The sequence below is a fragment of the Moschus berezovskii genome, chromosome 9, assembly GCF_049115385.1.
Source record: "Moschus berezovskii isolate FMDL1 chromosome 9, NW_MosBer_1.0, whole genome shotgun sequence".
NCBI classification, from domain to species: domain Eukaryota; kingdom Metazoa; phylum Chordata; class Mammalia; order Artiodactyla; family Moschidae; genus Moschus; species Moschus berezovskii.
The window spans coordinates 84598432-84611723 of record NC_142468.1 but is presented as its reverse complement, the minus strand read 5'-3'; the positions used below and the strand labels follow the sequence as shown (position 1 = coordinate 84611723).

The 13292-nt window shown below is 42.9% G+C and overlaps 1 protein-coding gene across 4 annotated transcripts in view; it reads right to left on the bottom strand.

Annotated features, from left to right (window-relative positions):
- Positions 1-9193, bottom strand: part of SCAMP1 (secretory carrier membrane protein 1) — a 152083-nt gene extending 142890 nt beyond the window's left edge. For 2 of the 4 annotated variants that reach the window (XM_088839889.1, XM_088839890.1), the window contains exon 1: positions 9000-9181. In XM_088839889.1, coding sequence (XP_088696015.1) covers positions 9000-9056 — 57 coding nt within the window. In that variant the 5' untranslated portion in view covers positions 9057-9181. Of the gene's footprint in view, positions 1-8999 lie in introns of all 4 variants that reach the window. The other 2 variants (XM_088839888.1, XM_088839891.1) reach the window with 2 other exon arrangements.
- Between the last annotated feature and the right edge of the window lie 4099 nt (positions 9194-13292).

Below are 13292 nucleotides of genomic sequence, written 5' to 3'. Positions count from 1 at the left end.
ACACATGTTTACAAGGACTTCTTGCAGCATTTCTTGCACAGGGAAGGGGATTTGGTACAAAGTCAAATCCAACCATCTTCCACATTATCTTTTACGTTCCACACGTATGAAACACTGGGAAATTTCTTTCTTGCGATTTAAAAACACCTCATAGTATTTGAATTTTCATTACCACCAAAGACTAAGTACAACTTAAACTGTATCATAACAACCTGTATTCTATCATTTATATCTGTATTCAGTCTAGATACAGGCTTGATTCAAGCCTGTAACATTTTAGTTAGAAGATGTTACTTTGCATTTACCTGTGAGCAATTCTGGTTGAAAGAAACGGACTCTGCACACAAAGAAAGAAAGATTCCATGTTTCACAAAGGCTGGAATTCTTCAAAACATGGCAATATCTCTTATAGTTCAAGAGCAGCTCTAATATGGACTGAGGTTCTAGAAAATTACCTCAGAAGCCCTGGTCATATGATTCCTACTCCAGTGCTTCATGATTAAGATAATTTGGCTCTTTCCTCATGTCTTTCCATAGTTATCCCAACTACTTTTTTGCTGTAACTTTTTCTCTGTGCTCTCAGTTCAGAAAAAGCTCAGTTAACTATCACTGTTCTTGTTGGGGCAAAATCTTTAGACCAAGAGCTCTTATCTGTTCCTGATCAGCCCAAAGACCTGCTTCTGCTGAGCCAGATACCTTTGATAAGATCAGTCAGCTACGGCCAGCATAGCAAGCATCACATAATAAAGGAGATGATGGCCTGTGGGGAAGCAGTCACTTCAGGCTGCTCCCTCAGTAGATACTGGGACACAGAGCATAATAGCATCTTAGGACATAAACCCTCTTCTCTGAGATGACCAGACTCAATTCCAATATCCGATATATTAAAACATGAGAGAATTTATGCATTCACAAATGGTCCATAAGTGTATAAAAATGTAACAGAGGCTTTTAAAGGGGGAAATAAAACTTGAAACACGAAAATCTCTGCCTTAGCAGCTGTGATAAGTCATTCAAATTCTGCATGAATTCCTTCAAGTGCTGAGGAACTCCATACCTAAAAAGCATTGTCAGACTATTCTAATAGTTTGGTTTTTTTTTACGTCTTTAGGTTAGGACTAAATCTACTTTCACATAAACTCTGCCATTTGGCCTTTTTTCTGAAGCAAGGACAAATTTATTCACTCAGCCAACTAAGAACCCTTCAAGTATCCATATATCTCAAATTTCCCTTTAGCCTTCTGTAGACTAAACCCACTGAATAAACTTACATTATCCTTCTGAGGACTTGAATCCAGACACATGGTCATTCTGACTTCTTCCTAGGCACAACCTATCTTGCTCAAACCACTCTTTAAATATGTACTTGAAACTGAAAGCAATACTCATTGGATGGACAAAAACAGAACACTGCAGACTCACTTTTAAGAGCCAGAAACTAACTTCATTAATCCAATATATATTTTTCAAGAACCACCTAACACTGTGATTCATATTAAGAAAATACCCAGTAAATTTCCTGGATCTTCATTCAACACTACTAAAATATTAAATACACTCCAAAAGACCTTCTGGTGGGAGGCAACATCAGCAAAAGAACAGTTTATGTTTAAAAATTCTCACAATCACATTTTCTGTTACAACTATTGTTAAAAGGAAGGACCAAAGTATTACAAAACATATTTAAACATTAGTTTCATCATTTAGTTATTGTGAGAGATACTCCACCCACCCTAGCAGCCTGAAAGCTTTCACTGTTGTAGGAGACACTCAATCTAAACAAAAGGTTTCCACATATCTTTAGAGTGTTGATCCATAGCACCCTGACACTCTAACCTAAATAAAGAAGACTGTCTCAAAAAGAATTACAGATGTGTTTTAAAGGATAGTTTGAATCTGCATAAGATGAACAAGAGATTAGATCTGATAGACAAGAGTGCCTGAAGAACTATGGACAGAGGTTGGTAAAATTGTACAGCAGACAGTGATCAAAACCATTCCCAAGAAAAACAAATGAAAGAGGCAAACTGGTTGTCTGAGAAGGACTTACAAATGGTTGAGAAAAGAAGAGAAGTTAGAGGCAAAGGAGAAAAGGAAACATATACCTATCTGAATGCAGAGTTCCAAAGAATAGCAAGGAGAGATAAGAAAGCCTTCCTAAGTTAACAATACAAAGAAATAGAGGAAAAAGATAGAATGGGAAAGACTAGAGATCTCTTTAAGAAAATTAGAGATACCAAGGGAACTTTCATGCAAAGATGGGCACAGTAAAGGACAGAAACAGTAGGGACCTAACAGAAGCAGAAGATATTAAGAAGAGGTGACAAGTATACACAGAAGAACTATATAAAAAAGATCTTCATGACCCAGATAACCATGATGGTGTGATCACTCACCTGGAGCCAGACATCCTAGAGTGTTTGAAGTTAAGGTGGCCTTAGGAAGCATTACTACCAACAAAGCTAGTGGAAGTAATAGAATTCCAACTGAGCTATTTCAAATCCTCAAAGATGATGCTGTGAAAGTGCTGCACTCAATATGCCAGCAAATTTGGAAAACTCAGCAGTAGCCACAGGACTGAAAAAGGTCAGTTTTCATCCCAATCCCAAAGAAAGGTAGTGTCAAAGAATGTTCAGACTACAGCACAATTGCACTCATTTCACACACTAGCAAAGTCATGCTCAAAATTCTCCAAGCCAGACTTCAACAGTACGTGAACCAAGAACTTCCAGATGTTCAAGCTGGATTTAGAAAAAGCAGAGGAACCAGAAATCAAATTGCCAACATCCACTGGATCATCAAAAAAGCAAGAGAGTTCCAGGAAAACATCTAATTCTGTTTCATTGACTTAAGACATTGACTGTGTGGATCACAACAAACTGTGGAAAATTCTTCAAGAGACAGAAACACCAGACCACCTGACCTGCCTCTTGAGAAATCTGTATGCAGGTCAAGAAGCAACAGTTAAAATTGGACATGGAACAACAAACTGGTTCCAAATTGGGAAAGGAGCACGTCAGGCTGTATATTGTCACCCTGATTATTTAACTTATATGCAGAGTATCATGAGAAATGCTAGACTGGATGAAGCACAAGCTGGAATCAAGATTGCTGAGAGAAATATCAATAACCTCAGATATCAGATGACACCGCCCTAATGGCAGAAAGCAAAGAGGAACTAAAGAGCCTCTTGATGAAAGTGAAAGAGGAGAGTGAAAAAGCTGACTTAAAAATCAACATTCAAAAAAATAAGATCATGGCATCCAGTCCCATCACTTCATGGCAAATAGATGGAGAAACAATGGAAACAGTGACAGACTTTTTTCTCGTGGGCCCCAAAATCACTTCAGATAGTGACTGCAGCCATGAAATTAAAAGACGCTGGCTCCTTGAAGAAAAGCTATGACCAATCTAGACAGCATACTAAAAAGCAGAGACATCACTTTGCCAACAAAGGTCCATATAGTCAAAGTTATGATTTTGTTCAGTAGTCATGTATGGATGTGAGAGTTGGACTATAAACAAGGCTGAGCACTGAATAATCGATAATTTTTAACTGTGGTGCTGGAGAACACTCTTGAGAGTCCCTTGGACTACAAGGAGATCAAACCAGTCCATTCTAAAGGAAACCAATCCTGAATATTCATCTGAAGGACTGATGATGAGGTTGAAGTTTCAATACTTTTGGCCACCTGATGCAAAAGACCAACTCATTACAAAAGACCCTGATGCTGGGAAAGATTGAAGGCAGGAGGAGAAGGGGATAACAGAGTATGAAATGGTTGGATGGCATCACCAACTCGATGGACATGAGTTTGATCAGGCTCCAGGAGACGGTGAAGGACACTGAGGCCTGGCATGTTGCAGTCCATGGGGTTGTAGTCACAGAGTTGGAGACAACTGAGCAAATGAACAACAACAAGATGAACAAAATTGTCCAGAGAGTTGTACCAGCCTGGACTAAAAGAAACAATTTCAAATTGAAGAGAGTGTTTTTGGACTCCTAATTGTCAATGAGAAGGAAGCAGATTGAAAAATACTACTCAGTCACAAATGGATAATTTACAGAAAAGAAGGGCTTCTTAAAGGGTAGAGCCAAAAGCAGAAGATAAAAGATTAGGAAATATTTCCAAGGTAACAGAAATGGGCCCTAATCAAAGAACATGCACTGCCTCCAAAGCAGGGAACCCAAACTAATGAGCCTAGCTCAATTTCATACTTGCTAATCACACCAGTGGGCTTCGAAGGTGGCTCAGTGGTAAAGACTGCCTGCAATGCAGGAGACGCAGGTTCGATCCCTGATCGGGAAGATCACCCGAAGAAGGTAATGGCAATCCACTCCAGTATTCTTGGCTGGGAAATCCTATGGACAGAGGAGCCTGATAGGCTACCGTCCATGGGGTCACAAAGAGTCAGACATGACTGAGCATGCACACACATCTTACCAGCGACTGTGATGTGCCTCCCACTCCTCCTCCATATGGTGGGAGTTCTACTAATGTTATCCTGCACATGTCTCAACCATTTTACACTGGGTTTGTCTTTTCAGTTCCCAGGTCTATATCAAGAGGGACACAGTTCCGTTCATCAAGAAGTGAAGTCTCATCCTCCCAACTCCTTTTTTTTAATCTGGACTGTTTGGTGGCTTGTTTTGACTAACAGAATTGTTGCAGAAGTGAAATGACTCAAGAAGCCTTGTGGCTTTCACTCTTTTCCTCTTGAAACACTGCTGCTACCATGAAAAGAGCCCAGACTACTCCTAGGAGAGGCCACATGAAAGAGAACCTATTTTGCACCCACTGATAGCCCCAGGGAACCTCCAGGACATCTTATTCTACCTAACCCTGGCCAAGCTGCCGGATGACTGAAGGCACATGAGTGACTCAGACAGTAACACTTAAAAACAAACTGCCCAGCTATATCTAACTCAAATAACAAAATACTGAACAAATAAATGCTGTTTTAAGCCACTACATTTTGGGATTACAGGCAATCATCCCTTAGTATATAAGCAGAGATTGGTGTCAGGAGCCCCTTTGGATACTAAAATCCACAGATGCTCAAGTCCCTTATATAAGCTAGTGTTATGCAGTTGGCCTCCAAATCTGAGGATTTTGCATGTATTGAATATTTGTTACACAGCAATAGATAACGGCTGCTGCTTCTAACTCGCTTCAGTTGTGTCAGACCCTGTGTGACCCCATGGACTGCAGCCTACCAGGCTCCTCCGTCCATGGGATTTTCCAGGCAAGAGTACTGGAGTGGGCTGCCATTTCCTTCTCCATAGATAACTTAGAGAGGTAAATAAAATAATGATGCATCTTTATTTGATGAAATATAATCAGCAGCTCAATGGAAGCTTTTTAAAAATACCAACCTGAGGAAAACAGTGGGAACTCATGCAGTTGACATGAACATAAAATACCATAAACCATAAATTACTACCAATATGTTCCAGATTAATACTGAAAAATGAAGTTTCCAAAGTTAGACTACCACAGAAAAATTCCTTAAAGTCCTTTCCTAGTGCTATCCAATCTCCAGTCTTAACATTTTAAATGAATAAGAGTGCTATCCACTTACTTCAAATGAGAAAAAATGGGTAACATTCATGAATTATGGGCCTCTTTTTAAGACAAGGTTTTTGATTTTCAACTTCAAATAAACTCTTAGGATGCCACTGGTATTACTGAAACTAAAAAGACAACTTAAGAACACTGAATTGTAAGCCATTTTAAATAGATTATTTCAATAGAGTAGAATTAATTTTTGAGGTTAAAATAAAGTGGACAGTTGCTCAATTTTAATACAGAGACTTTTATTGGGGAGGAAGCATGCGTAGCACTAGAATTCAGACAACCCACGTCTGATCTGGTGGAACGAAGCAAAGCAAACCACTGAATGTTTGGCCTTGATTCCTCAGCCATGACCCACCAAACAGCTTCTAATAGCATTCTAGACGACTCAGAGGGAATATGAATTTCACAAAATGAATAAGCAAAAATAAAATGGTTAACTATAAATAGTCCCTTGAATTACTATTAATACTAATTATTATTATCTAATTAAAGCCACCCAGATTTGAGTAGTTATAACACATTAAATGTATGTTCACCTAATCCTATTAACAATCCTATGAAGAAGGTGCTATTACTATATTCTGCTGCTGCTGCTAAGTCACTTCAGTCGTGTCCAACTCTGTGTGACCCCATAGACGGCAGCCCACCAGGCTGCCCCATCCCTGGGATTCTCCAGGCAAGAACACTGGAGTGGGTTGCCATTTCCTTCTCCAATGTGTGAAAGTGAAAAGTGAAAGTAGTAAACTAAGATATAGAGGCTAAGCAACTTTCCAAGGTTTTGCGCTGGCCTGTTAGAGACAAAACCAGAATTAAACGCAGTGTTTTTGTTTTTAACTCTCGAGCCAAAACTTTTAAATACGAGACCCTCAAGTTCCAGCACCAAACACAAGAATTTTGATGTCAGAAATGCAAACAGGCAAGATTATATAGTGCCATCAGCAACAAAGCAAGAATCAGGTGATCTAAATTCTAACACCAACTCTGCACTACCCACACCCACACAGGTAAGACAGTGGGCAAGTTAGCAATTCAGCAGTGAAAACCAAGTAGTTTTAAATCAAGAAGAAATCAGCATGGCTGACAAATGTGAAATACATATATTCTTCAAATATGAACTTTATTTTTGAATACTAAAGTATTTCAAGTATTGAAAATAAGAACAGGTTTGTAAGGAAAGTTGATGATAAGGTAACACAAAGACGAATCTGGGAATGTTTTATATTTAAGTACAGATGACCACAAATGCTATTTCAAAAATCAACATTTACATGAAAGGAAACCAACAGTAGCAAGAAAAAAGAATATGCTATAAATGTAAACTTTTACTTTGAGAAGAAAAAAGCAGCTGAACTTAAATGGAAAGATAAAAGGTCAGGTACACAATGACAAAAGTCAATGAAAATAGGTAAAAGTGTACTACCAAGTCCCCTTTAGGTCTGAATTGATCGATCCTTTGAAGAATTTTATGAACCTAAATAATCATTGTCCTCTGAATGCTTCCACTTATAAAGAACAAGAATGGTTTATAATTTTATGCCACAACGAATGAGTATTTAAAGCTACTTTTGGGTTCAGAATTACTACAGCAACCTTAAGTACTGCAGAAGAGGAAAGTGTCATGGAAACTATATGTGAACGAAAAAGTAGTCTGTATTCACCGCCCTGTGGTGACCTAAATGGGAAGGAAATACAAAAAAGAATATATGCATGCATATAGCTGACTTACTTTGCTGTACAGCAGAAACTAACAACACCGTAAAGCAACTATAGTCCAATAAAAATCAGTAATTTAAAAAAAAGCAGTCTGGGCTACAAAGGCAACGGTGTCTTGCCCTAACAAGACAGGAAATGGAAGAGTATAATAGAAAATAGCAAAACGGTCAGATGCTAAATAAACAGCATCAATCGTTTGATAGCAATGAATTGTTTGAATTAGGAAGAGCTGACAGGTTCTCTGTGTTATACCTCAAAATATTCTAAAATACCCATTTGGCAAGTTATGAGATGTTGCTTCAGAATGCCTATGATTAAATAATACTCTAATTTTCCACAACATGGAATAATGGAATACTAAATACTAATTTCTAGGGGGAAAAAAAATTCTCCTCAAAGTACAACCATATTATCTCTAAAACCTGAAAGTTTCAGGCCAGGTGTATAGAATTTTCTTAGGTGACATTAGAGGCAAAGAATAGCTGACTGAGTCCATTCTACATTTCTACAGAGTGAGTCAAACTGTGGATGACAATCAGAATCATTTACTTAAGATAATCCTCCATGAAATTATCAGGCGATCATCAGGGAAGGGGTGTTTCTCCTTTTCTAGAATTCTTAATAAAACCAGGAGTAAAAAGAAAAGATGTAAACTCAACAAGCCAGAAAAGTGATCCTTGTATGACCACAAATTGTTACTACTGTATTGATACTTATGCAGGGGAAATTAAAGAACCAACTTCAAGCAATAGTCAGAAACAAATTACACGTGCTAAACAAATGCGATCACTAAGAAACTTGGAGGGGTACTTTTTAGAAAGATAGTTCCTTTGACGTTGCATTAATTTAGGCGCAGATAATGAACGTCTTAGCCACCTTCCTTTACCCGTTTCTAAGCCAAGCCCTTCGGAAGCTGGAATCTACAAGGCAGACTCCAAGAAGGAAAGAAGCTCACGGTGGAAACGCTATCTTCACAGAGCCCAGAGAACAGCTGACGCCCCAGGAGCTTGGAAAATATCCCGTTTACCTTACCAAGAGCGCTTAGAAAGGAAGACGATCGTCCACGTGCACTATTGTTTTCCAGGTGTGTTTATCTATATGTAACTTAGGCTTTGACATCAGTACCTCCAACCTCAGGCGAACGGTGGGGAGGAATGGCAGCGCCGCGTGTGGTACCCGGGCGCAACACAAGTTTAGAAAATAAAAACAAAACCCTTTTTAAAAATCACATTGTACTCGGTGCCCTCACCTCTCCTCCACATCGCTGCCGTCACCCCCACGCAGCTCCCCGCAGCCGCCGCCTCGGGTCCCCATGACAACCCCTCCCGAGGGCGAGCCCCCTTCTGCGGCGGCGTGCTGGCCCTCGGCCCGGCCCGGCCGCGCCGGCCTGGCGGGGGACGAGCCCACCTGCTCGGGGCGCTCGCCCGCCCTGCTCCCGGGAGGCGGGCCGCGAACCCCGCAGCCTCGGGAGCCCCCACTGCCGGGCCAGGGCACGACCCTCTCCGGGAGGACGCGGGCGAGCCCGGCCGCACGGGGGGCTCAGGAGGTGCCACCCCGACCCCCACACGAGTGACACGGGGGCCGCGGCGGCCCCGCGCCTCGGTCCCGGGGGCTGGGGCGCGGGCGCCGGGGGCGCGAAGGAAACTTGTCGGTTGACACAGACAACGACGCGGCACGGCGGCGGGCGATGCCGGGGACGACGCTCACCTTGAAGGGGTTGTTGAGGTCCGGGTCGGCAAACGGGTTACTGTCGAAGTCCGACATCTCGCGCTCGGCGTCACCCAGCCGACCCAGGCGCCGAGAGAGAGACGGGCGAGGCCGCCGCCCCCTGCGCGCTCACGTCGCCGTCGCCGCCGCCGCCGCCGCCGCCGCCGCGCAGATCCGGGGGCGGCTCGCGAGGCCGCCGGCGGGCCGCGCCACTGAGCATGCCCGGTGCGGCGGGCCCCGCTCCTCCCGGCCGCGTCCCAGTTCCCGGCTTTCGCGGCGACCTCGTAGGAGCGCGGGGCGGGGAGGCCGCGAGCCGAGGTGCTCCGGGCTGAGCCCTACCGAGGCTCGGCGTTTGAGTGCGCGGGGCGTCTCTCTGGACGTGGTTGTATCACTGGTTTAAACTCGGCCCCCTGAGGCCCAGCGTAACTTAGCGGAGAGGTCGCACGTTGCGGGTAAGAAAAAGATACACTGAGCCCACGTCTCCAGGCTAGAAAGGCAGCTCGGGACGCAATTTACACACCTCGGGAAGGAGTGGCTACTGCATGGGCGCAGAGGAGCGGGGAACCTGTCTCCAAAGACAACTCCTCGTGACGCCCAGTCCTCGCTGATGAATTTCGCACACCCTTGACCCCACCTGGGAATCCCAGCCTTCAGGTTTCTCCGCCCCTGGGTTGCTGCCAAGTCACGGAGACCAGCCTCGATGCCACCGATCTGGACTGGCTCCGCGGAGGTTTGAGAACGAGTCAATACCACGGTCTGGCCCTTTCTACCATCCTCCAGAATCTGCAAAATGGCTACGTCTCTGGAAATGATCGCGGGGTGGCACAGGTCCAGAGATCAAGGCCTTCAAGTAATCATCTACTAGATGACAAACAGATACCCTCTTTGTTTTCATTCAGCCCTTCGGGGGCAAAATATACATCTCTGATTTCCTAGTCACTACCCAACACCAGTGGAGAAGGGCATGGCAACCCGCTCCAGTATTCTTACCTGAAGAATCCCATGGACAGAGGAGCCTTGTGGGCTCGAGTCCACAGAGTCTGAAGCGACTTAGCACGCACGCACGCACCCAACACCAGAGATTACAAAAAATGAGTATGATATGAAATTTATTTGTATCATGTGTTGTCTCTCCCCTGAACTTAATGAAAGGGCATTTCTGCATTATTCCCTTCTTATCTTCCTTCTGCTCTAATAGCAAAACACTTAGCAGACCAAGCTAAAAAAAAAGCCAGAATTATTTTCACTTGGAAGGAACTAGACTTGGTTTTCTTGGTCTTCCTGCACTATTCAAAGTCACCTAGGAAATGGTTTCTCCCCACTGTGAAAATACTAGCTTGTGACAGTAAACAAAAAACACATTTGCTGTAATCTCTCTTTGTTGGGATCCAGGTTGGGATATATGACAAGCTTCTAGGCAGCAGACTAGGACTGTCAACTGATAAATGACAACAGACCAGAATGATCATGGCAGAACTGCAAGATTGTGGGCATGGAAAACAGCATACAATCTATTGTACTTGGACTCCTATCCTCAGCAGCTCCCAGGAGTCTCAAAACATGTGTGGAGTTCAAATCCCAATTTTAATACTACTTGTGCTACACACTTCACCTCTCTGAGTCTGTAAAGGGTTATTTAAGACTTATTTGAAATAAGATAGAGAAAAGTTACCTGCGGGTATTTCAGTTCAGTCGCTCAGTCGTGTTCAACTCTGCGACCCCATGAATCATAGCGCACCAGGCCTCCCTGTCCATCACCAACTCCGGAAGTTCACTCAAACTCATGTCATCGAGCTGGTGATGCCATCCAGCCATCTCATTCTCTGTCGTCCCCGTCTCCTCCCGCCCCCAATCACTCCCAGCATCAGAGTCTTTTCTAGTGAGTCAGCTCGTCACATGAGGTGGCCAGAGTATTGGAGTTTCAGTTTTAGCATCAGTACTTCCAATGAACACCCAGGATTGATGTCCTCTAGAATGGACTGGTTGGTATTTAGTGCCTAACAAATACTGTTGAATGTTTGAAAATGCTAAGGGGGCCCAGTCCATCTTTCTTAAGTATTTTTCCTCATCGTGCCTGAGCATGGATTGACTTCTCTCACCACGTTGACCCTCAATCCCTTCACCTGTCCTTCAAATGACTCAAATAATCAGCAGCTGTTTATTATGCATCTACTATGTTCCAAGACAACGGAGATCAGCTGAGTCTGCATTTCTGGATGGAAATTTCCAACTATGCTGTGTTTACATCTAATGATATTCGCATTTAATGCAAAATTTTACAGATTTCATTGTTACAGAATCACTTGGAATATCTGTTAAGGATGCAGACTCCCATCTCTCTGTATCACCTATCCCTGAGATTGGCTTTACAACAGGGGCCATGGATCTGCATTTTAAAAATTTTAACTGTAGGGAAAATTGCTGTGTTGCTTTCTGCCTTACAACAATGCAAATCAGCCATAGTTATACATATATCACCTCCCTCTTGGGCTTCCCTAGTGGCTCAGACTGTAAGGAATCTGCCTACAATGCGGGAGATCTGGGTTCCATTCCTGGGTTGGGAAAAGCCCCTGGAGGAGGGCATGGTAATCCATGCCAGTATTCTTGCCTGGAGAATCCCCATGGACAGAGTAGCCTGGTGGGCTACAGTCCACCGGGTTGTAAAGAGTCGGACACAACTGAGTGACTAAAAACAGCACAGCACCTCCCTCTTGACCTTCCCTCCCTTCCGCCTATCCTACCCCTCTCAGTCATCACAAAACACCAGACTGGGCCTCCCTGTGTCATATAGCAACTTCTCAGCCGCTATCTGTTTTACGCATGCTAGACTATATATGTCGATGCTACTTTTTCCGTTCATCCCACTCTTACATATTTATTCTATTTTTAAATGCGTTTACATATGACTATATTCTTTTACATAAATACATAAATGGGTTCATAGCATACTCACTAATGTTTTTAACCTTTTTAAATTTTTTTCTTTTTTGTTTTCTTCTCTATTCTTATAATACTGTATATCTACAAGCACATAATGTAACTCACATAATCATATGCAAACATAATACATATTCATGTCAGTATGCTTATACATAGTCATACAGAATTTTGGTATTGTCTTGAAAAAAGATCTTTTTTTTTTTTGCAAATTGTTTTTCTCACTCAATAGTAGTTTTTCAGTGAGATGGGCATTGACAAAGAGACAATCTATGGTCTCTTACCCCAGTACACCACATAAATATTTGTCTCCTTTTATGTGTACCATTACTATAAAGGTGAAAAGTGCTGGGAATCATGCTGCTGCTGCTGCTGCTAAGTCACTTCAGTCGTGTCTGACACTGTGCCACCCCATGAACAGCAGCCTACCAGGCTCCCCTGTCCCTGGGATTCTCCAGGCAAGAACACTGGAGTGGGTTGCCATTTCCTTCTCCAATGCATGAAAATGAATAGTGAAAGTGAAGTTGCTTAGTCATGTTCGACTCTTAGTGACCCCATGGACTGCAGCCTACCAGGTTCCTCCATCCATGGGATTTTCCAGGCAAGAGTACTGAAGTGGGGTGCCATTGCCTCAGGCTGGGAAGCATAGCTTAATGGAAATACCTCCAAATCAACAGGTATACATCTCTTTGTTCTTTCTAACAGTTACAAAATCAGTATAAAGTACCCCAGGTGATTCTGTTAGAGGTGATACAATGACTATACTTCAAGGACAATCATAAAAGGAAATGCAGACATATGATCCACAGGTGAGCGTGTTAGTACCTTTCATGAAATTTAGAATCACAGGCTATGAGAACTGAAAGAACCTTTAGCCCCTCTCAAGACCGAAGAAGAAACTCAGTTTGAACATTTAAGTCATTTGCCTCCTTTACAAAGGAAGTGAATGGAGGAACTAGAAACAGGTCAATCTATCAAATCACATTTCAGACATTAAATGGATAGATTTGGTTGGTACTATTTCATAGAGGAAGAAGAATGCTATGTGCAAGGCAGAGGGAAAGCATACAGTAGGCTTTATTTGTTGGAGTAGTTCATTTTCTAGGAATGATGGACAGGTGCTCACACATGCTCAGTTGTGTTCAACACTGGAACCCCCCCCCCAGACGTCCCTGTCCATAGAATTCTCCAGGCAAAAGTACTGGAGTGGGTTGCCGTTTCCTTCTCCAGGGGATCTTCCCAACCCAGGGATCGAATCCACCTCTCTTGCACCTCCTGCACTGCAAGAAGATTCTTTATGCCACTGCCCCACCTGATAGAGCAAATGAAGAGTCAAACTAGTTGCTCTGGCATAAA